We start from the raw sequence: 21573 nt of genomic DNA on the forward strand, positions 1-21573 counted from the left end.
CAGGTCCTCCCTTATTCAGAAATACTATTATCGGGTACAGCGCTTGGATGAAAACCTGGCAGACTTCATCCAAGATATTAAGTTTTATACTAGGGTGTTTGCTCTCCACTTCCCTGAGGATCAGATCGTGCAAGCTATTGTTGAAGGGATTTCACCACCCTACAGGTCATATTTGTGTTTCGCGGCGTGCCCGCAAACCTTCTCTGAACTGGAAGCATTAGCCGTCTCTGCGGAAGGAGTTAGGTATGCCGATTCCTTGCGTGTGGCGAAAGAACCCCCGCCTTCCTTTAGTAACACTCGGCCTCCACCTCGCCGACCAGTCAATCCCCGTAAATGTTATGCTTGCGGGTCGCCTGACCATCTGCGGGATAAGTGTCCTCTGATCAAGTCAAGTGGGACAAGGGATGGAGCAGAGTCATCACAAGGCTGTTTTAAGTGTGGGGCCTTCTCACATATCGCCAGGAATTGCCCAAACTCAAATAGCACCCCCTCCTGCTCAACTTCTGGTGCAAATTCCAGCTATGCCAATAATAAAAAGTGACTAGTGGCGTCGGCTGAGCCGACTAATCCATATTCCCGAGACTCAGCCCCTAGTAAACAGGTTGTAAATGCAGAGAACGACCAGCCTTCAAATTCATCTTTTGAATGCCCTAAAGAGTGTCTTAGGATTGCGGCGGATACCCCCGCACCTGTTCCTTTTCTTAAAATTGAGTTAAATAACGAGCCTATAACAGCTCTCTTAGATTCAGGCAGTGTTTGTTCCATTATTTCGGCTGATTGGTATTCTAAATTGAAATCTGTTTGTAAACTCCCTGACTATGTCTCTTCTCCTGTTCAATACGTTTCGGCTAATTCATCTCCATTAGAAATTCTAGGTTCCTTACTGGTCAAAATTCGTGTTTTTAAGTTTACATGGAAAGTTAAATTGTTTGTGGCCAAGCAATTGTCTTGCCCCATTATATTGGGAGCTGACTTTATTTCTCACACTGGTCTTGTGCTCGATCTCCGGTCTAGGTCGTGCACATTCAAATTTGCTTCTAGTTATAAAATCCCACTATTAAAGTGTAATTCTGTATCATGTTCATCTATTTCGCCTACCCAGGATGAGATGTTGTTAGACCTTAGACATCTACCTGAGGAGCAGGCTGATAGTATTCGCAAACTGTGTCAGTCGTTTCCCGAGGTGTTCTCTGATACTCTTGGTGTTACTGACCTTATTGAATACAAAATTGAGGTCACGGACTCGATTCCTGTCCGTTTTCCACCGTATAGGCTATCTCCACCTAAAATGAAGGCTCTGAAAGAAATCATCGATCAGATGTTGAAGGATGGTATTATTAGGCCCTCTAAGTCAGCGTATTCTTCGCCTATTTTTCTAGTCCCGAAACCCCAAGGAGGCTTCAGGCCTGTCATTGATTACAGGGCTCTCAATCGGAAGGTGGTGTTGCAATCTGTGCCCCTTCCCGACCTTCATTCTTGCTTTTCATGGTTTCGTAAGGCCAAGTTCTTCACCATCTTGGACTTGAATCAGGCCTATAATCAAATTCCCCTTGCCGAAGAGTCTAAACACCTTACAGCGTTTGCCACGGACTGGAATTTATACGAATACAACCGCGTGCCTTTCGGGCTCCCCACGGGGGCAGCTGTGCTCACTAGGCTACTAGATAGGGTCTTTTCCGACATCAAATTTGAGTACTTATACCACTACTTAGATGATGTCGTCGTATTTTCAGAGACCTTTGAAGAACATCTAGATCATCTGCGAGAAGTTCTCGATCGCCTTCGTAAGGCTGGGTTAACTGTTAAGTTGTCCAAGGTTGCCTTTGCTAAGCCCTCTATGTCATTCCTAGGGCATATTGTATCACCCGATGGAGTAGCAGTCGATCATTCTAGAACACAGGCCATCCGTGATTTTAAACCTCCCAAGGACATCAAAGGTATCGCCAGGTTCATTGGTATGGTGAATTTCTTCAGGAAGTTCATTCCTAACTTTGCTAATAGAGCGGCGCCCTTAAACCTTCTTCGTAGGAAAGGCATCAAATTCGAGTGGGGACCTTCTCAACAAGCCGCTTTTGAAGATCTAAAATTAGCTCTCTGTAATGCCCCTGTACTTGCTATGCCTGATTTCTCGAAGAAATTCATCGTCCAAACCGACGCATCGTCGTCAGCAGTAGCTGCAGTTCTTCTTCAAGAGACTGAACTAGGGAGGCGACCCATCGCCTATGCGTCTAGGACATTGTCAGCTCAAGAAGCAAAGTACTCCATATATGAGCTTGAAGGTTTGGCAGTCTTATTCGCCTTAGAAAAGTTCCGTCTCTATCTGGAACACGTCAAATTCGATCTGGAGACAGATAATCAAGCCTTAAGCTGGGTCTTGGGTAGGCCGCGTCGTACAGGTCGTATAGCCCGTTGGGCCATCCGTATTTCTGCCTTCCAATTCGATGTACGGCATATCAGAGGTACTGAAAATGTTGTTGCCGATGGACTCAGCCGTATGTTTCATAACGACGTAGAGACCCACGAACCGGTCGATAGTTCATCACCTTCCGAGTCCATACTATCTGGTGTTAATGCCATCTTAACAGATGCTCCCATGCTTTTTAGGGATATTGAGAAATACCAACGGGAAGATCCGACGCTGGCTCCTATAATGGAAACCCTTTCTTCTGGGGAACATGCTGTCCCTTATGTTCTGAGGAATGGTGTTCTATGTTGCCCTTCGAGGCATGATAAGTTGATGAAAGTTGTTGTTCCAGCGGTTCTTGTACCTATGATCTTCAAATACTATCATGAGACCCCATTGGGAGGGCATCTGGGTATCTTTAAAACTCGTGAAAAGATTCGTGAAATGTTCATCTGGAAAGGTATGGACGGTGAAATCCGTGAACTTGTAAAAGCTTGTAAATCTTGTTTGCTCAGTAAACCAACCATGTCCACCAAGGTAGGCCTCTTGTCTTCGCATCAAGCGTCGCGCCCCATGGAACGCCTGTATATTGATTATGTGGGACCCTTCCCCCAGTCAAAGGGCAATGCCCACAAGTTCATCTTTGTGTGTGTAGATGGTTTTACAAGATTTTCCTGGTTATTTCCGACTAAGCTGGCTACCGCTCAGTCTACAATTACTTGCTTAAATTCTATTTTTGCTTCTTTTGGTCCGTGTCAATATATTGTATCTGATAATGCTAAGGCTTTTACATCAAATTTATTTCGTAAATTCTGTTTTGACTTGTCCATCTCTCATGTAACTACTTCTGCTTATTACCCTCAACCTTCTCTGGCTGAACGGGTTAACCGTAATCTCAGGTCCGCACTCATTGCCTATCATCATGAAGATCCTTCCAGGTGGGACACGTCCCTGCATTGGATAGCTTTTGCTTTGAATTCGGCGGTTCATGAATCTCACAAGTTTACTCCAGCTTCTTTGATGTTCAAGTTTGTTCCCAACTCGCCGCTCTCTAACCTCTGGTCTTTGAATGACATTCTACCCGAGACAATAGATCCGGATAACATTAAAGATCTTTGGAAGAAGGCTAAAGCCAATCTTAAAGTGTCTCATGAAAAGGTTAGGGAAAGGTATGATCGTGGACGGAGACCCACCACTTTGAAGGTAGGTGACCAGGTTATGGTCAAAAATTTTGTTCCCGCGGGCAAGCTTGCCCCCAGATTTCATGGGCCTTGTATCATTCTCGATTTTCTTACGCCGGTTACCTTATTGCTAAGTAATCCAGCCACCGAGAGGATATTTAGAGTTCACCTGTCCCAGGTGAAACCGGTGTAATTTCTGTGTTAACTTGCTCCATATTATTTTGAAAGGATATGAAGGTTATATTTTTTTTTTGAGTTTCACTTTTAAGGCTTTCTGCCCCTTCTGTAATATTTTGGTTTTAGATGTAAGCCTTGTGTAAAACCTGCCCCGACACGTTAAACTGCCATCCTGTTCTTGCCACGGCCATTACCACGCTCCCGTCTCCTGCTCCACCTTACACTGTGGCTTCATAATAGTAAATGCCATGGATATCTACACGCCGCTGGCCCCTCAACCTCTCCACAAGCCTGTACCCTCAAAGAAGATAATAGTCCAACACAATTCTGCCGCCTAGCTTTAATGTTTCAGCGCCCCCGCAGCCGCGCAGCGCCGTGCAGCGACTGGGGAGGGGGATGGGCCCCCTCCTCTCCAGCGAGGACGACATGTGCACGGCGAGCCGGAGCTCTCCCCCCGGCCAAGGCTGATGTGCGGCGCACGTCCTGCTACATGCCCGCAGCCTGTATCTGTTCACCGCGGGCGCGGCGTACTTCAACACCTCTGCTCCCCTCATAGTGCGGGCGAGCGGTATCTCAGGGTACTTGAGGGGTCCGAGCGGCCTCCGTTGGACGCAAGCTGCAACGGCCGGTCTGGCCATCCGACTCAATCTACATCAACTACATGGACAGTCACCATAAGCAATAATTACATTTGGGAATTTAACAACAATATTTGGTGGACATTGCAAAACTTTTCTTCACTTTTAAGCATTAAAGGTTTATCTTCAGAAATTCAACTACTACAACAGAAAAACTTTACTGCACCGGCAACAACAAAATTTTGAAATTGCAACCAACCAAATTACTAAAATCTTATAAATGCTTCCGCAATTAATCTTAATATCAACATCAAAACTTGGACCTTATTTTGGAAACAAAGCTTATGTTCTTCTGTGTTACCCCTTGGAGGAACTTTTGGGGGGGGAGGTCTGTACCGGGCGGTACACCTCTACTCTGTTTATTTAAAAGTTGCGCCAGTTGAAACTCCTCTTCTGGAGGAAGGTTGAACTTTATCTATTCTATTAATTCTCTACTTTCTCAGAAGATGTCACCACGTGGAAAATTTTGAGTTTTTGAACTGTGTCACTTTTGATGTGTTTTTGTTTCGCTTGAAGTAAGAAGTGTGAACTTTCTCTTCTAGAGGACACTACTGAAGATCAACAATAGTGCGACCTAGTGCGGAGTTAAAGAACTATTTTGTTGGAGAAATTTTTATTTCAAAAGTTTGTTTCTTGTTTAAGTTGGCTGTATACCCCTCCTTTTCCCCTTAGTTTGGATCTAGCCAATCCCGAATTTCTTTAATTAATTTTCCACCAATAATGTGTTTCTTTTTCCTCTATGTAGGGGTTTCTTTTCCCGAACCAATAAAGATTTTGTGGGAGGGTGTTTTCTTTCCCCTAACGCCTAGAATCTTCCGCGAGAGGATATAAACTGCTGATTTTGGGGTCTCCGGGCCACTTCTGTTCCATCTTTCAGTGTATTAAGTACATAGCAGGAGGCGGGAAGCGCCTCTTTCTTCTTCAGCCGTTCAACACCAGGTAATGGCCTATTAATAACTTCTTTTCTTGCTAGGTCGGCAGTTTAACACTCGCGGCGGGTTCGAAGCATTTCCATCATGTAACCTTTTCCTAAAATGTAATTACTCTTTTCATCTTTTTCTTGTAAAGCTACATATTGGGATAGAGAGTGCTAACCCTCTCGAGCTCCCACTCACATTTGTTTTGAGGTGAACTTATTTTCTCAAACTATTCTTCGTTTATGTAATGTAAAGTGTTCTTCTCTAAGTCACCTCTGTAGTATGGGATTAGCCCTTGCGTTAGTGGCCCAGAGCCAGATTAGGTTTTAAAAACAAAGTGTATTAGGAGTGCAAGATCGCCTCCTCTCAAATTGTTATTTTAGAGGTCATGTAATCAACCTTCTTTTCATGTAATAGACCTCTGTAGGTTGGGTATTTTACCCCTGTGAATACGTCCTTAGAGGACAGCTTGAAGGTAGAGTTTGGTGTGGCCTTTGAGAGGCTTAAATTTTAAGAGCGGATCGCTCTTTTGAAAATGGAGTGTCATATGCCTCGTGGAGGCTTTTCTGTGTAATTCGGAGCCAGGGGCTCCTAGGGATGAGTGGGGTTTTCTGCCCCTCTGTTAAAACTTGTGTTTGTGGTAAAACTGAGCTGATCGCAGAAGTCAGGGCGTGAAGCCCAAAACCTGTAAATATTGTATCTCCCCTTGTTTTGCTACATTGTACCTGCCATGTCTGTTATTGCTTTGTTTTTGAAAAGAAAATATAACCTAGTTAAATTTTAAATTACTTTTACATTAACCTTGATTCCGTAGTTTGAAACCCATTCACGCCCGCACCTTCTTACGCCTCTACCTACCGCTAAAACACGGTAACAATTATTATTATTATTATTATTATTATTATTATTATTATATTCGTAACCGTTTGGGATACTATTCTCTACGCCACACAGTCCCGTGTGATTTGTTCTGACCGCACGGATTTTGTCTTGGGGAAATTGTGGATTTGATCTAAAAGATAAACGGTCTCTTGTTCATCATATTTAGCTGCTGCCTTTAGTTTATTCAGACGATCAATTTCTGGTTTGTCTTCGAATTTCCTCTGTAGTCTTTTGAGTTCATTATGGTTAGTCAGCAGCTTTTATCGCAGTTTCAGAATTCTCGATCGGAGCCTCTAATGTATGATTTTCTGGTGATTGCTGTCATTCTTAACGTGGATTGAGACAAAATTGTTCACATGAATTTCGTACTCGTCATCCAATGTATTTCCTGCGGTTGAAGAACAAATATCTTGTCGCCGTGTGGTGTTTCGTGGAGGTATTTTTCTGTATGGGGCCAATTCGAAAATCGACAAGGCACACTCTCTGGCTTCAATATAATTTTTATTTCAGTTTTATCTCCTTCTCTAAAATTCAGACTATAAATAGGAGAATAATCGGATGGAATCCACTGACTACCCTTGGTTGATCCTTGCCTTGATATAGCGTTAAGCCAATTTCCACCAAGTTCTTTACTTGGGGGATTTAATGAAACCTCACACCTAAAGAATTTGGATTCCTTGCTATGATATACAGAGAGGAACACAACAATTCATCATTTTAGAACCAATGAAACACACATAATATTCGATGCAAAAACACGGAAACGCAACAATGTGGGTACGGAGATAAACTGGGTGCGTTAGCTGGCGCCCTAGTGGAGGTTTGTGACACAAAGAGCTCACGCTGAGCAGCATGTTAACCGCATAGCATAGAGCAGGCAGTATACAGGTTGAGATAGCAGTGGTGTTTCCTATGACTAATGTACTAGCAAAGCAAAGAAAAGTCACCTCCGTACAGGCCATGAAGGCCCTTCGAGGAGTGGAAGGTAAAGGCTTCCACCATTGTTAACCTCAGGATGTCATGGGGTAGAGTGGTTAGATAACGCCCGACCACCTCTGCCCCCAGGAATTAACCTGGTACTCATTTTTAGGGTAGGCTGAGTGAACCTAAGGGCCATATGCAACTCCGGAAGTGGAAATCTCGTTTGTTAAATTTTACGACTTCCTGACAGAGATTCGAACCCACGTCCTTCCGGGCGAACCGAGCACGCCTTTGCCGCATCGGCCAGGCAGCCCCTAATTGGGTACTAGAGTTCTAGAAAATGAGTTCTAACATGGAAATAAAGTTTGTCTGGATCCAAGACTATCATATATAGGCTATTATTTTAGTAGTATAGATCCCTTTTGAGGCGCTCATAAGTAACCGATCGTGACAAATGAGCATTCAAAAGAAAGAGAATAGACATTAGCAGTGACGAATTGCACTCTCATTTCTTAAATATCGATACTTTACTTAAAATATGAGTTTTGAAAAATTGTACGAAGCGTGCGATTTGCAAATACTGTTGCTGAAGTAAAATACGCACTATCATTCCTGTCCACTTCACATTTTGACCGCTGGTACGTCTTTTATGTCATTATAATATGCTGTAATTATCAGTTAAGAAAAGAATGATAATAAAACCAAAAATTACTTCCGGAACATTGGTCAGTATAATAATGCACTCGTATTTGGTTCCGTTCAAGTGGATATCATAAATGTTAAAAAATCAAAGTTTACATTACGTGGAAAGTAAGAGTGTCTAATATTGTACTGATTTGTGCATTGCTTAGTTCACCAGTAGTTCACCAGGGGGCTACTCCACTACATACTTTATGAACATGCGAGATTTCTCGCACAGGTCCCCTAGTATAACCAAATACAGTAGAGACAAACGCGACACTCGGCGAGATATCGAGGGACAGCTATTAGAGCTCTCTCTAGCGGATTGACCTGAGAACTACTGATTCTGTTATAGAGGACGTGGATTTGTGTGTGAAGATTTTGGTGTTATTTATGCGTTTTCAGTGAGTTGACATAATTAAATAGAAGCGTGTGTCATTCCTTGATATATCCTCTTAACATGAGGGGAAAGGTATGTGCTGTGTTTGGCTGCAGTAACTATGAAGTAGAGAAGAATGCGCGACCTTTCTTCCGTTTCCCTCGTGACAAGAAAATGTAAGTAATATCGTGTTTGCATGTATATTCTTCCAGTGACAAAGAGATTTTTATAGTACTTCATAATCTTCTGACCTGCTCGACCCATATTTTAACTGGCTTAAAATATAATACGCATATTTTATTGTATAGTGCAGCAGTTAACCTTCATACCGATGTGTTTTTGTAGGTGTGATCTGTGGGTTTGATTTAATTCAGGAAAATACATATGCATATGAGTGTGGCTGGATGTGTTCCAAGTTACCCCATTTAGAATGCCGTAATGCGTTGTCAAGCACTGAAGAAAATATGGGTGATTTAAGAAATGTACATATTTTGTTGAAACAATATGATGATGCAAATTTGCTTTACCCTAATGTAATGGCATTATGGCAAGTATTGCTTATAGGGAAAGTTTGAATGTTTTTGAGACTAAATTTATAGATTTTCTTTCTGTTAGTAGGCTTCAAGTTAAAAGGAAAATTGTCCAGCTCTTAAATGTAAATTCATTGAACCATGAGTGTAAGAAATGTGCCAATATTTTTGTTGACAAGTGTTTTAATATGACGATACAATGCTTTTAAATGAGAAAAAAAGAAAACTATAGCCGTGAACGTTCAGGCAGGAATTCTAAAGCTAAAAATGTAATACATAAATGAAAGATCAAGTCCTTTCACAGCAGTCCATTTCACATCTTGATTATATGTCTAATTTCAGTCTTTAAATAATAACCTGTTAAATAATTCTTCATTCATTTATCCAGAAGTTAATATCTTAGTAACACTTTCTTTCTAGACGTAATTTATTTATCCATTTCCGTATATACATTTCCATTGATATTTGAATTTAGCGCGAATTTTCAGGTCAGGCCACTAGGAGCGCCACTTGCGACTTGTCTCCCACTTTAACAAGGCTAAATCCGGAAGTGTCGCGTATTGTCTCTGCTGTATTTGGTATAACATATTTCTCCTACGTGTGAGAAATGTGTTTGAAAGTTTGGCCTACCATTTGTTACTTTCTTTATTATGTAATACCTCGCTATCATAATTCTTTGACCAGGTAAGAGACGCATTACAAAACCAGAAAAGAAATGAAATAGTGTATGGCGTTTAGTGCCGCGTTGTGCCCGAGGACTTCGGCTCGCCGGGTGCAGATCTTTTGATTTGACACCCGTAGGCGTAGGCGACCTGTGCGTCGTGATGAGGATGAAATGATTATGAAGACTACACATACACTCAGGGGAAGTAACCAGTTATGGTTGGTTAAAACTCCTGACCCTGCCGGAAATCGAATCCGAGACCCTTGTGGTCAAAGGCCAGGACGCTAACCATTTATCCATGGAGCCGGACACAAAACAAGAAAATATGGCTTTTACGGGATGAAACCACAGACGTTTGTGGCAGATTTGTAGCAAACCTTATTGTGGGGATTTTGCAGCCTGATCGTGTTGTTAAGAAAACGCTTACTCCTGAAGTAAGTTTCTAGAAAAATTGAGCCGTACTATGATTGAAAATTCAATGCATCTGCATATTGCCGCTACTGTACTTCAACGGTGGCATGTTTTCGAATGAATTTGTCACGACCAGCATGGCAGAGTGGACTGTGTGCTCCTAACTTCACATGTTTTGTTTAGGTACCCAGGCATGAACTTAGGTGCCCCATTATTAAATTAAACTAATAAAGCATGCAATTTGATTGATTTGATGAAACTGTTTTGATTATTATAACAATAATGAAATAAACCTTCCTTATTTGTTTGCAGATCTTGAGGCTGCAGAAAAGGCCAGCGTCTCCAGTGCTTTGATCCTTGCACAGCCTTCAGCTTCCAGCGAAGTCTAGAGCATATTTTTGAATGTAAAACGAAAAAATCTACAATGTGTACTCTTAAAAATGTTCTTAATGAAATTAATTTCCTGCGGGCTTGTTTTGTTTCATTTTAATTCCTCTCTCACAACTTCCACCTGTTGCTATTTCTTGATGGATGCAGTACCGGTATTTTGGTTATATCTCTTGGTGCATGCCAAAAAAAATGTATTTCCAGTGAGGTCTCCAGTTTCATTTAAGGCTGTGACAGTATGGAAGCAGCTGTGGTATGAGTAGAGATAAGTAATGACATTTGTTGCACGCCTGGTGTGTCTGCGTGTTATAAAAGGTGCTACTCATAGAGTCAATTGTGCTACAATAGAAATTTCTGGCCCTTTCAGAAAAGCAGTGCAACTACCTCACGCCTCATCGTGCCTAATATGCCTTATTTTAGCGTTGCCTTTTTTTTTGCGGTTTCTTTATAACCGCATGACCTTTGATGTGTTATCTGAATATCCTACGAGCCTGCGGGCTGATGACCTAAGAGAGAAATTCTCACAGTTGCAGCTTATTCATGGTATTTCACGAAAAAATACAGAGTTTACACAAAGGAATATTAGAATTATAAAGTTGTGTAATTTCTCTTATATACTAGCTGTTGAACTGATAATATCGTCTAGTAGAGAAGAGTGTTGTAGCCGAAGACAGAACATATCTCAGTTAACAACAGTCAATTTAATGATATTTTGGGGGGTGACGTGATTAGTTCACCGGCTTAGATGCTGGTTTCCCATCCGGAAGACGAGGTTCGAATCCCGGTCGATCCTGGGTTGAGATTTTCGTCTCAAAAATCTCGTGGTCTCAGGAAGGGCATCCGGTCTTAAACCCACGGCCAAAACCAAAATGACCCTGGGTTGGTCCATCTACCTCAGAAATAACTGGGATAAGGTGAAGAAAGTAATGCATCGGTAATGTTATTGTTCATCATTTTTATCAGCTTAGAACGTTGTAGGCCATCATATCCGGTTCAGCGATATTAAAGCAAACGAAGTCGAGAGAGTATGGTATTCTTAATTATTTCCCTGATCGGTATGGGTTGATGGTCAAGGGGATTGTACAATAACAACGACAATCATCGGCATTTAACTCGTTCGCATGGCGTTTGAGCGACATGTTCGGCGTTGATGAACTTTATAGTAAACATCAAAATTCGTGATTATTTCTGTCATTATATCGCGTGCGATAACAATTTATTACACATAAATAATCAAAAACTGTACTTTCTATAATTTGTATTATTTGCAGACCTTAGGTGTAACAAATATTTCCGAATGCGTTTGGAAGTTCGTAAATATGTCATAATCGCGAATATCTCTGTTGTTATCATTATTCGTAAGGTAAAAATGCACAAAATGGTTTGGAAATTATATTTTCCATAACTTTTATAATGTATGGTTTTTCGATAAAGTTAATGTTAACCAAGAAATTCGACATTACCTTATTTGGTCACCTGAATATTGCTACGAAATGATATAATAATTACCTTTGCTGGTGAGACCTCACTTTTACAATGCACTTTGTCTTCTGGTATGGGCTAGATCAAATTTGTGTTATTAATTGACCTTTATCAGTCCCTTGGTATGAGCGATGCTAATAATGCCAATCCTTATGCAGACAGTCCCTGTAAGGAATGGCTTGAAAATGTCACTCATATGGTAGGTAGGTCGTGCATTTCAATGGGCTTAGCAGACTGATACGTAATATTAATTTTGGTTCGGTGCGAAAAGCAATGGGGAACTACCTCACTCTGAATTTCCCTAGTATTCCTCTTGAGTGGCGCCTATGCCATTTATGGCTACTGATGACGGAACTGCTCAGGATCAAACCAACATTCATGCTGAGTACCCAATATAGCTAATCAAATAGCCTAGTGCATTCTCCGAATCCGAACTTCAATACAGAGTTTCGACAGATTAGGTGCCTATGTCAGCTGTTTACCTGTAACGTTCACATAGACAACCAAAGATCACTTAGCTTAACTAGACCCATAAACCTTTGAGATATTGATTAGTTACTGATGAACCAATTTCTGAAGTAATGCCCTTATATCATTACTAACTGTAAAATGTTTCCTACGTATTTTTCACAGATTTATTTCAAAACAAGGAACACTATATTATATTTTGCAGCGACACCTATCGCATATAAACACAGTCATCCGTCAGTGAACAGAATGCTCAGTTCTGAAACACCACAATAAATAATGCTTAAATCATTTATTTAAACCAAACGAAACATTCCCCTTGCGAAAAACTATGATCATCAATATGTCAAGTTAAACTCAAATACTGATAACGATAGCCGCTGCCTTCGGTAATGGCTACGCCTACGCAATACAATAAAGGCCGGGACAATCGGGTCCACGCACTGTAATCGGAGTAGTTTCATAGCTCGACACGTAGCGCAGGAAGCCTAAGTTTTTGCGGTAAAAATGCATAGTCTTCTAAGGAAAAGATATTGACATTGATTGCCGATTTATCGTTAACTTAAGAGGTATGGAGAAAATTGCATAGGGCAATACTGTTAAGATGATTAATCCTAAATGTTACTTTCGTAATGACGTGAAATGAAACCGCGGAGAGATGGAGTAGTCAGCTGACGTTCAGATATTGACTTTGATTGCTGATTTATCTTCATTTAGAGGAGCGAAGGAGTATGTTACATTGATTAATTCTGTTAAACCTAAAAGCTACTTTCGTTGTTATTTGTCAAAATAATGTCGTGAAATAAAACTGCGGAGAGGTGAAGTAGTCCAACTGACGTTCCCTAACTGTGAGGATTAAGAGTAATTCCTTTTATTGTTCATAACATTTAGATTCAGATCAGAAATTACCACAACTTCTTTGTCTCCTGATGTTAATCTTAAGATTAAGAGTTATTGTTCAATTACTGTTTTAAAATTCTTCAAGTACTGCTGTCAGGAATAGGACGTAGTCAAAACATGCCTTATTTTGTTTCTACTTAAATATTCATTGCATGGATAATATAAATATTTTGACTCAAACATGTTTAAATTTTAATTTCAATATATATAGTTTCAGATCACATGTTATTCATACCGGTACCTTGCACTAGAATTTTAAATGAAAATTCAGTGAGAGAAAAGTGTTTTGAGTAAATACTTAGTAAACTGTTCATTGCACAGGTAGGCCTAGCACTTAGTTTCATACGTTGACCTTCCTCTCGTAACAGTAATGGTTCCTACTTGTCAATGTTTAAATGTTAGATTTCAGATTATCTTGGATAAAAATGTGTTGTATTGCTGTCATGTGGCAAATATAACTCCGCCTAAAGGATTAATCAATGAAATACAATTTATGGGTAATAGATAGCCGAAATTAGAAATGGAAACTAAGATGAATGTGTTAATTCAATAGTGGTTGTAAGGAGCTATAATACAAACTTAGGTGTTTCAGTCATCCTTGTGCTTGTAATGTCATTTCTGTTTCAGGTATATCTTCACTTTATGCTAGTTGTTCTACAGTGAAACTGACATTTGAAAAATTGCCTCTGCCTTTATTATTGGCTGTTGATCAGCTTGCATCAGGGTTTTGAAAATTATGAGCAGCTTCACCTCTTTTGCGTTTCTTTGGTGAGGGTGGTGCGGTTCTAGTATTTTACTTCTAGGACTCTTGGCAATAGTCACATTATAACTACGATAGTTAGGGAACATTGATAGTACAGAACATTTATTTAGCACTCTTCTAGTTTTGCCTACAAATGAATAATCATATTCTTTGAAATGAAAACTACAGACAACAGGAGAAGCAGAATTAGTGTTAGGGACAAAGTTACTGCGGTAAGTTACTTTGAGCCACTCCTTAGTTTTGTCCTGGTCTAAATGTGATTTTGTTCGTATCAGCAAACACAAGCCTGTCTTCGCAAAAAGCACAGAATAGTGCAGCCGCCATCTTGTTCAGAATTCCAAGTACAGCTCCCAGCCCCTGAGGTAGCCTTCCCACGTTACGCCTAACTAGTAAAGCGCATGTGTTAATTCTTACACCACATCCCAAGTCTCATTAGTACAATGTGTATCCGCCATCTTGTTCAGAATTTCAAGTTCAGCTCCGAGTCCTTGAGGTAGCCTTCCAACTTTATTCTTAGACTAGCTGATGTGCCCGTATTTCGCTACGGAATGCTACATTGTATACAAAATGCTAGGTTCGGTAGTGACACGTTGTGAGCAAGATTGTATTAGAAAGCGACGAGGAAGTCACCAAACGTGTTTTCTCATGTGAAGACTAGGTTGGAGAATTTTCATTTTAATGGTAGGCCCACTTGCCTACCAACAGTCGCAAACAGGTTGCAGGGTTTTCATTATAATGGCAGACACTCACTCTCCACCTTTCGACATCCTCAGAAAGACTGTTAGTGGTTTTCCCAACTGAAATGAACATAAGTCATTACAATGACGTCAGAAGGAATGGCGCGATTGAAAGCAATGTTTTATTATGAAATACTCGATGAAACAAAAACACACATTTTCTCACTTAACGAACGGTACTACGCTGCTGATCTAACAGTCCAAAGTTCCAGAGCTGAAATGACCAAGCCGCAGACAGCCGTGATCTCTGAAAAACTTCGCCTTTTTCGGTCGTGGGGGAGGGGGTGGACGAATAATGGAGAGTCCCAGGGAAAAAATATGCCTTTTTACTAATCTGTTTCCTAGGAGTACCCGATTAGTCAGAAAATCTCAATTTACTACACTGGCGACGGAAAAATCTATCTGATTTGGAGGCAAATTTTTCCTCCAAGCCAGAGGAGAAACACCCTCTTCACTGCTAATTTGGAATAAAATGAATGTTAGAATTTAATAAAAGTGAAGAATAAGATGCTTTTCTTAAGAAACGACTCTTTTCAGGGTTGAATTTTGAGTTACTTAGTGAATTGTGGTGCTGCAATTTGAAATAGGCCTAATTTATAATTCTAGACCAGGTCATACTACTGCAACTACTAAGTGAGCCTCTGCCTTAAGTGTGCACACTGCCCATTCAAAACAGCGCGTCAGAGTAGTGATCGAATAGCTAGAATACTACGATGAACCAGTGTGTTACGTACCAGCAGTACGGTATCAGAAAATGTATGAACCAGAGGAATGGCATGCTAAAGAAGAAAGTTTTCTAACTCCCCAGCTATTTCCCGCCAATATACAGTCAGGCTCTTATACTCGGTACGCAGCAGTAATCCCATCTCTAGGAGTTGAGTGGCAGCATAAGAGACAAAGGACGTCACAAAAAACAATGGTCAATTTAATGTTATTGATGATCATTGTTATGCGCTTTCGATATTGTAGGCCTTCACCTTTAGTTTTCTTCCGACTCTGAAATACCATTCTTATCATAGGCGGTATGGTAAAGCTCAATAAAATATAAATGATCGGAAATTGTATTCTCTATAACTTTTGTTATGTAGTACTTGTCGATAGGACCAATACCATAGGTATTTAAAAATTAAATTTTAGGCGCCCTCCCCTAAAATTCTATTTCATCCAGGGTGAATAAAATTGTTTACAGCTTAGAGTAGTTTCTTATTCCCCGATTCTATGTACCGATTTTCATTAAATTCCCTTAGCCCATTTTCTCGTGGTTCGGCGTTGATATGGACGTAGCAACAAAAATCAAAATTCATGCATATCTGTGTTTACCATCACCGGTACCACAAAAATGTATAAGATATAAATGATCGGAAATTTAATTCTATATGATTTTAGCAAGCTTTGACGATAGGACCACTAATATAAATATTTGAAAATGAAATTTCAGGCCTTCCCTATACTACCATTTCAGTCAGCGTGAATAAAATGATTTATAGCTTAAATTGTAGTGGCTCATCCCCCGACTTTACATACCGATTCTCATTAAATTCTCCTCAGCCGTTTTCTTGTGATGCGTGTACATATATACAGACAGACTCACAGACATTACGGAAAAGTAAAAGTGCATTTCCTTGTTACTGTGGACATGACCGATACAGAAATATCATTCTTTTCAAATTCTGAGCAATGTACAGACAAAACTCTTATTTTATATATATAGATAGAATAGAATACCCCCATCCGCTGGTCCCTCTAATTCATAATATTTACTACATGAATGCTTTTCTTATTACATTTAAATTGATCTACTACTACCTTAAAAGTTACTCTTACGACTAATTACTATTTACAGTTAATTTCTAAATTGTAGTTTAAAGATATTTTTGTCATGCGCATTAAGTGTTTTATAGTCTAGGACAGCATGTATCTTGGCTCCGAGTCCCTGAGGCCATCCTGGACCTCGTCTCATGAGAACAATGTATAGTCGCCGTCTTTTCTAGTTAGGTTAAGCCTGTAATCTTGGACATTGAACCTGAGTCTGTTAAAGTTAACGCCCCTGTCAGCTTAGGCCTAGAGTCGAATCCGTGTCTGTTCGGTTAAGCTGGCACTCGTGTCCATGATGATGTTGGCTGCTAGGTTAAACTTGCAATCTTAGCCATCGAACTTGGGTCTGTAATGTTAACACCCTTGTAAGGTTAAGCCTGAGAATGATCCCGAGGCCTGTATGGTTAAGCTTGCACACGTAGCCAGTGTTAGGTTATGACGTAATGTAAGGTTAAGAATGCACTTTTAGCTAGCAACCCACATTTCAAATCGCCCGCGGTATGACAGCACCCGGTGGAGGAATCCTTCTCCCAGGCACCAGCGGAGGCAGAGACGGCTGAATTCTCCAATCTACTACTTATGGTCTAATATTTTTGGCAACAGTGATCACGTAGGTGATATTTTAAGGGTACAGAATGAAGCTATTTGCACCATTGCCAGCGTTTTCCCTTACTCTCACTGTAAACCACTATTCATTGAACTATCTATCTCACCATTAATCAATGTATACATTTATAATCTTCTGATATATATGAAGGGTGAAGATAAGTAATCATTTGCCAGGATATCGGAACATCATACATACCTACGGTACTAGGTCATGTTATCATCTCAATATGCCGTGATGTAGGTTAAAGAAAAATCATAAATGTCTATGGTGATGTGTATCAACCTTATATAATCAATTAGGCCAACAATTCCGTCAGTTGCCATTCAAAATTTTCAAACGACGTTTTATAAATGTTTGTTGATAAATCCATGGTACTCCAATGTCGAGTGCATTGAAGAGGACTAGTGATAATTCATAGGTTGCTATATTTCAGCATTGTATATCTAGCTGTTTAAGTGGGCTATGTATAACTGGATACATCGACGATATCATTTACTCTTTTTTGTTCAGATTTCATTTGAATGGCCACTACGCATTTAACTGGATAAGTGTCATCTGACAGATGTTGTTTGGATTCAAAGCCAAGACGAGCTGACTTAGAGCGTGGATTGACAATAGCATCACTGCAACCTCAATGGATTTTTAACAATATTATAATTAATTTATTTGTACTCGCATAGCTGTCTATTTACTTGAGTATAATTGTGTAGTTTTTACTGAGCATACATTTATATTGATACAAAATTGTATCCATTGTCATGAAAGATATTTTGAGATGTATACAGTTTTACTATTCGAGTAAGCTCACTTTGTTTATATGAAGAATATCTGTGTATATTTATGTATTTTGACAAAGGCTATTGCACTTGCTGTTAGATGATAAATAATGTAAAATTTTAGAACAATACGTTTTAAAATGTTTATCACATTTTTTGATAAATAATAAATACTTCTTTAAAAATTCAATATGGTTTCTTACCTCATTCGAGTACCAATAATGCTATTGAGGATATTATTATTAAGCTACAACAAGCCTTAGACTCAGGTAAGTTAACAGCTGCTTCATTTACAGATCTTAAGAAAGGTTTTTGACAGTTGATCATAAAATTATATTACATAAATTAGAAGTAGCAGACATTAGAGATACTGCACTGGTTTTTTATTATCTCTCTAATAGAGAGCAGTTTGTAACATGCAATAATACTGAGAGTAATGTAAAGGCGATCTCAATTGTTGTTACTCAGGGTTCTGTACTAAACTCTTTATTGTTTCTTATCTTCATTAATGGTAGTTATTGGTCGCCTTAGATTAAATGGAAGACTATCAATTTTTTCTGTTAACACTACTATTTGCTATACAGGCTCTAGCAATCTTGAACTTGAACATTATATGCGGCAGGATAGTGTATTACTTGTCTATTTACTTGAGTATAATTATGTAGTTTTTACTGAGCATACATTTATATTGCTACAAATGTGCATCCATTGTCATGTAAGATATTTCGTGATGTATAAAGTTTTACTATTCGAGTAAGCTCACTTAGTTTATATGAAGAATATCTGTGTATATTCTTCTGTATCTGTATGTGTATCTGTGTAAATGGCTTAATTCCAACCGATTAACCATTGACCTAACACAAACAAACCACATAATATTTCACAAAACATTTTATGCATTAAATTTGGATACCTATACATTTGTTTTTCTTCAATCATAGAATAATGAGAGTGCAGAATACTACATTCTTACGACTAATTATAGATGAAAATATATCGTGGAATAATCTGGTGAAGACTATGTGTAATAAAATTATCCCTGTGATTGGTATCCTCAGTAGATTGAGGTAGACTTTCTCCCATGGGTTGTTGAGGGGTAGGCCTTACTGTGCTCTTTTTGAAAGCCACATCTCTTATATGATACCGTACATGTCTGGTCATGCTGTAATATAGAATTATTTGGAAAGGTAGAAATGCTTAGGCAGAGAGCACTAAAAATAATTTTCAAACTGCCCATTGACACCGACTAAAGTTTTGTATAAGCTTCGTATTATATTATCACTTCCAAATCTCCGCACAAAGGCTTCTATAATTATGATGTATAAAATTCAAAATAAATTAGTCAGTTCAAATACATCAATCCACCTCACAGAATCATAATTATGAAAAAAGAATGATTTGTAACATTCACTACAGTCAGATTCATTCTACTAGACATTGTCATAATTATCCATGGCATTTTTCTATAACTATGTATAACTCGCTTTCAAAAATATAAACAATTTACCAACTTTATGTATATTCAAGAGTAACGTAACTAAATATTTAAAGTACCGCAGTATGGTAATTATGTTCATAAAAGTTTGTACTATCTTACCTTTTACATCGTGTTATATCATATATTCACTCTAATATGCTTTGTAATTATGGTGTGAATATAGCTGTCTTTGTAATTCATCTGTATTGCACCAAGAAGGGCCTTGGCTCAAGTGCCTATATGTAAATTAAATAATGATACAATGATTCGTCCGGTTGATGTGCCTCGTGCAGATTCGCAAAGTGCGTCAGGATGTGCCTCAGTTCACAATATTGGCCTTTATCAACGCCCTCTGCATCTACAAGCCGTGAGGTTAAAATTGGCAACGTCGAACTCCTGTCAAACGGTAGACTGACAAGCATTAACACGACCAGTGCACTGGCGAATGTCACCGAGTATACCGGGTGTTCACAATTAAAGCTATGCTGTTCAGCGTGGTACAGTATGGACTAAAATGAGCGTAGGAAACCGAAATTTTGTAGATACGCTAACTAAGGATTGCACTCGCGAATTATGGCACAAAAATTATTCGTTCCAAGTTTTGCCACTAGGCAAAATATGGCGCTGTTAGTGGTCAGAACGTCCAATATTCCGTAACTCTCACGTCAAAATGTGCTTCCGGTAGAATTGCGTTGTGTCAGTTCCTCTGTGGATCAGTGGTAGAGTGTCGGCCTCCGGATCCCAAGGTAGCGGGTTCAAGCCCGGCAGAGGTTGTCGGATTTTTGAAGGGGGGAGAAAAGTCCATTCGACACTCCATGTCGTACGATGTCGACATGTAAAAGATCTCTGGTGATACATTTGGTGTTTACCCGACAAAATTAATTAAATCTCAGCCATAGACGCCCAAAAGAGTTTCGGGTTACTCGGTCTGCCACCTGGTGGGCCTAGAGTAAAACGGAACGTCGAAATTGACGAGCACACAGCCAGATGGCGTCAAATTGAAATGTCTGCACACGGTAGCTGAGGCCATACAATTATTATTATTATTATTATTATTATTATTATTATTATTATTATTATTATTATTTCCTTAGTTGTTGCTTGGCGACGCATCTTGATGCCTTTTTGTGAAGTGAAACTTTCTTGTAACGTAAGAAAGTTGTCAATAGCAACGCTGCATTGCGGGAATATCGCCGAACAGAAACAGCAGAGAAGAAATTCCATTACAAGTAATTGGCTGAAGAACATGATTAGGAAATCAGTTGAATTAGGTGTCACGCCAGAGGGAGAGACGGCGGTCATTACCATGGATGTTGTTGGTGATGTTGCTGTAGCAGACCGTGCAGCACATTCTCGCAATTTTGTGACTAGTGCGCGAGCTGTGTCACGTGAATTGTCGCTACCCCTCTCAACAGGTCACAAGATTTTGCGGCGCGTTTTACACTGCTATCATTACAAAGTACATACTGTCCACAAATTGAAAACCTAAGATGATGATAAACGGGGTTAAAAGTCAGGTTGTGAGATTCACAAATAGGAAAAGTCCTCTCAGTTTTAATTACTGTGTTGATGGGGTGAAAGTTCCGTTTGGGGATCATTGTAAGTACCTAGGTGTTAATATAAGAAAAGACCTTGATTGGGGTAATCACATAAATATGATTGTTAATAAAGGGTACAGATCTCTGCACATAGTTATGAGGGTATTCAGGGGTTGTAGTAAGGATGTAAAGGAGAGAGCATATAAGTCTCTGGTAAGACCCCAACTAGAGTATGGTTCCAGTGTATGGGACCCTCACCAGGATTGCTTGATTCAAGAACTGGAAAAAATCCAAAGAAAAGCAGCTCGATTTGTTCTGGGTGATTTCCGACAAAAGAATAGCGTTACAAGAATGTTGCAGAGTTTGGGCTGGGAAGACTTGGGACAAAGGAGACGAGCTGTTCGATTAAATGTTATGATTCGAGCTGTCAGTGGAGAGATGGCGTGGTAGGACATCAGTAGACGAATAAGTTTTAGTAGTGTCTTTCAAAGTAGGAAATATGAAGATAAAGTTGGAATTCAAGAGGACAAATTGGGGCAAATATTCGTTTATAGGAAGGGGAGTTAGGGATTGGAATAACTTACCAAGGGAAATGTTCGATAATTTTCCAATTTCTTTGCGATCATTTAAGAAAAGGCTAGGAAAACAACAGATAGGGAATCTGCCACCTGGGCGACTGCCCTAAATGCAGATCAGTAGTAAATGATAGTGAAAAAATGAACGCCATGACTATTCCCTTCGGTTTCTGGCGGGCGTGTAAGTGGACAGCATGTAGCCGGGAAATATTCCGTGTACTGATGAGGCGTAGTGAATGCACAGAACTATCGCATATGGC

The 21573-nt window shown here is 39.7% G+C and overlaps 1 protein-coding gene across 1 annotated transcript in view; it reads left to right on the forward strand.

Moving 5' to 3' along the window:
- The window catches only part of LOC136874647 (ATP-sensitive inward rectifier potassium channel 12), a 114299-nt gene extending 104044 nt beyond the window's left edge, over positions 1 to 10255 (forward strand). Inside the window, exon 3 of the mRNA XM_067148273.2 lies at positions 10098 to 10255. Coding sequence (XP_067004374.1) covers positions 10098 to 10174 — 77 coding nt within the window. The 3' untranslated portion in view covers positions 10175 to 10255. The remainder of the gene's footprint in view (positions 1 to 10097) is intronic.
- Positions 10256 to 21573: the final 11318 nt, after the last annotated feature.

The sequence above is a fragment of the Anabrus simplex genome, chromosome 5 (genome assembly GCF_040414725.1).
Source record: "Anabrus simplex isolate iqAnaSimp1 chromosome 5, ASM4041472v1, whole genome shotgun sequence".
In the NCBI taxonomy this organism is placed as follows: domain Eukaryota; kingdom Metazoa; phylum Arthropoda; class Insecta; order Orthoptera; family Tettigoniidae; genus Anabrus; species Anabrus simplex.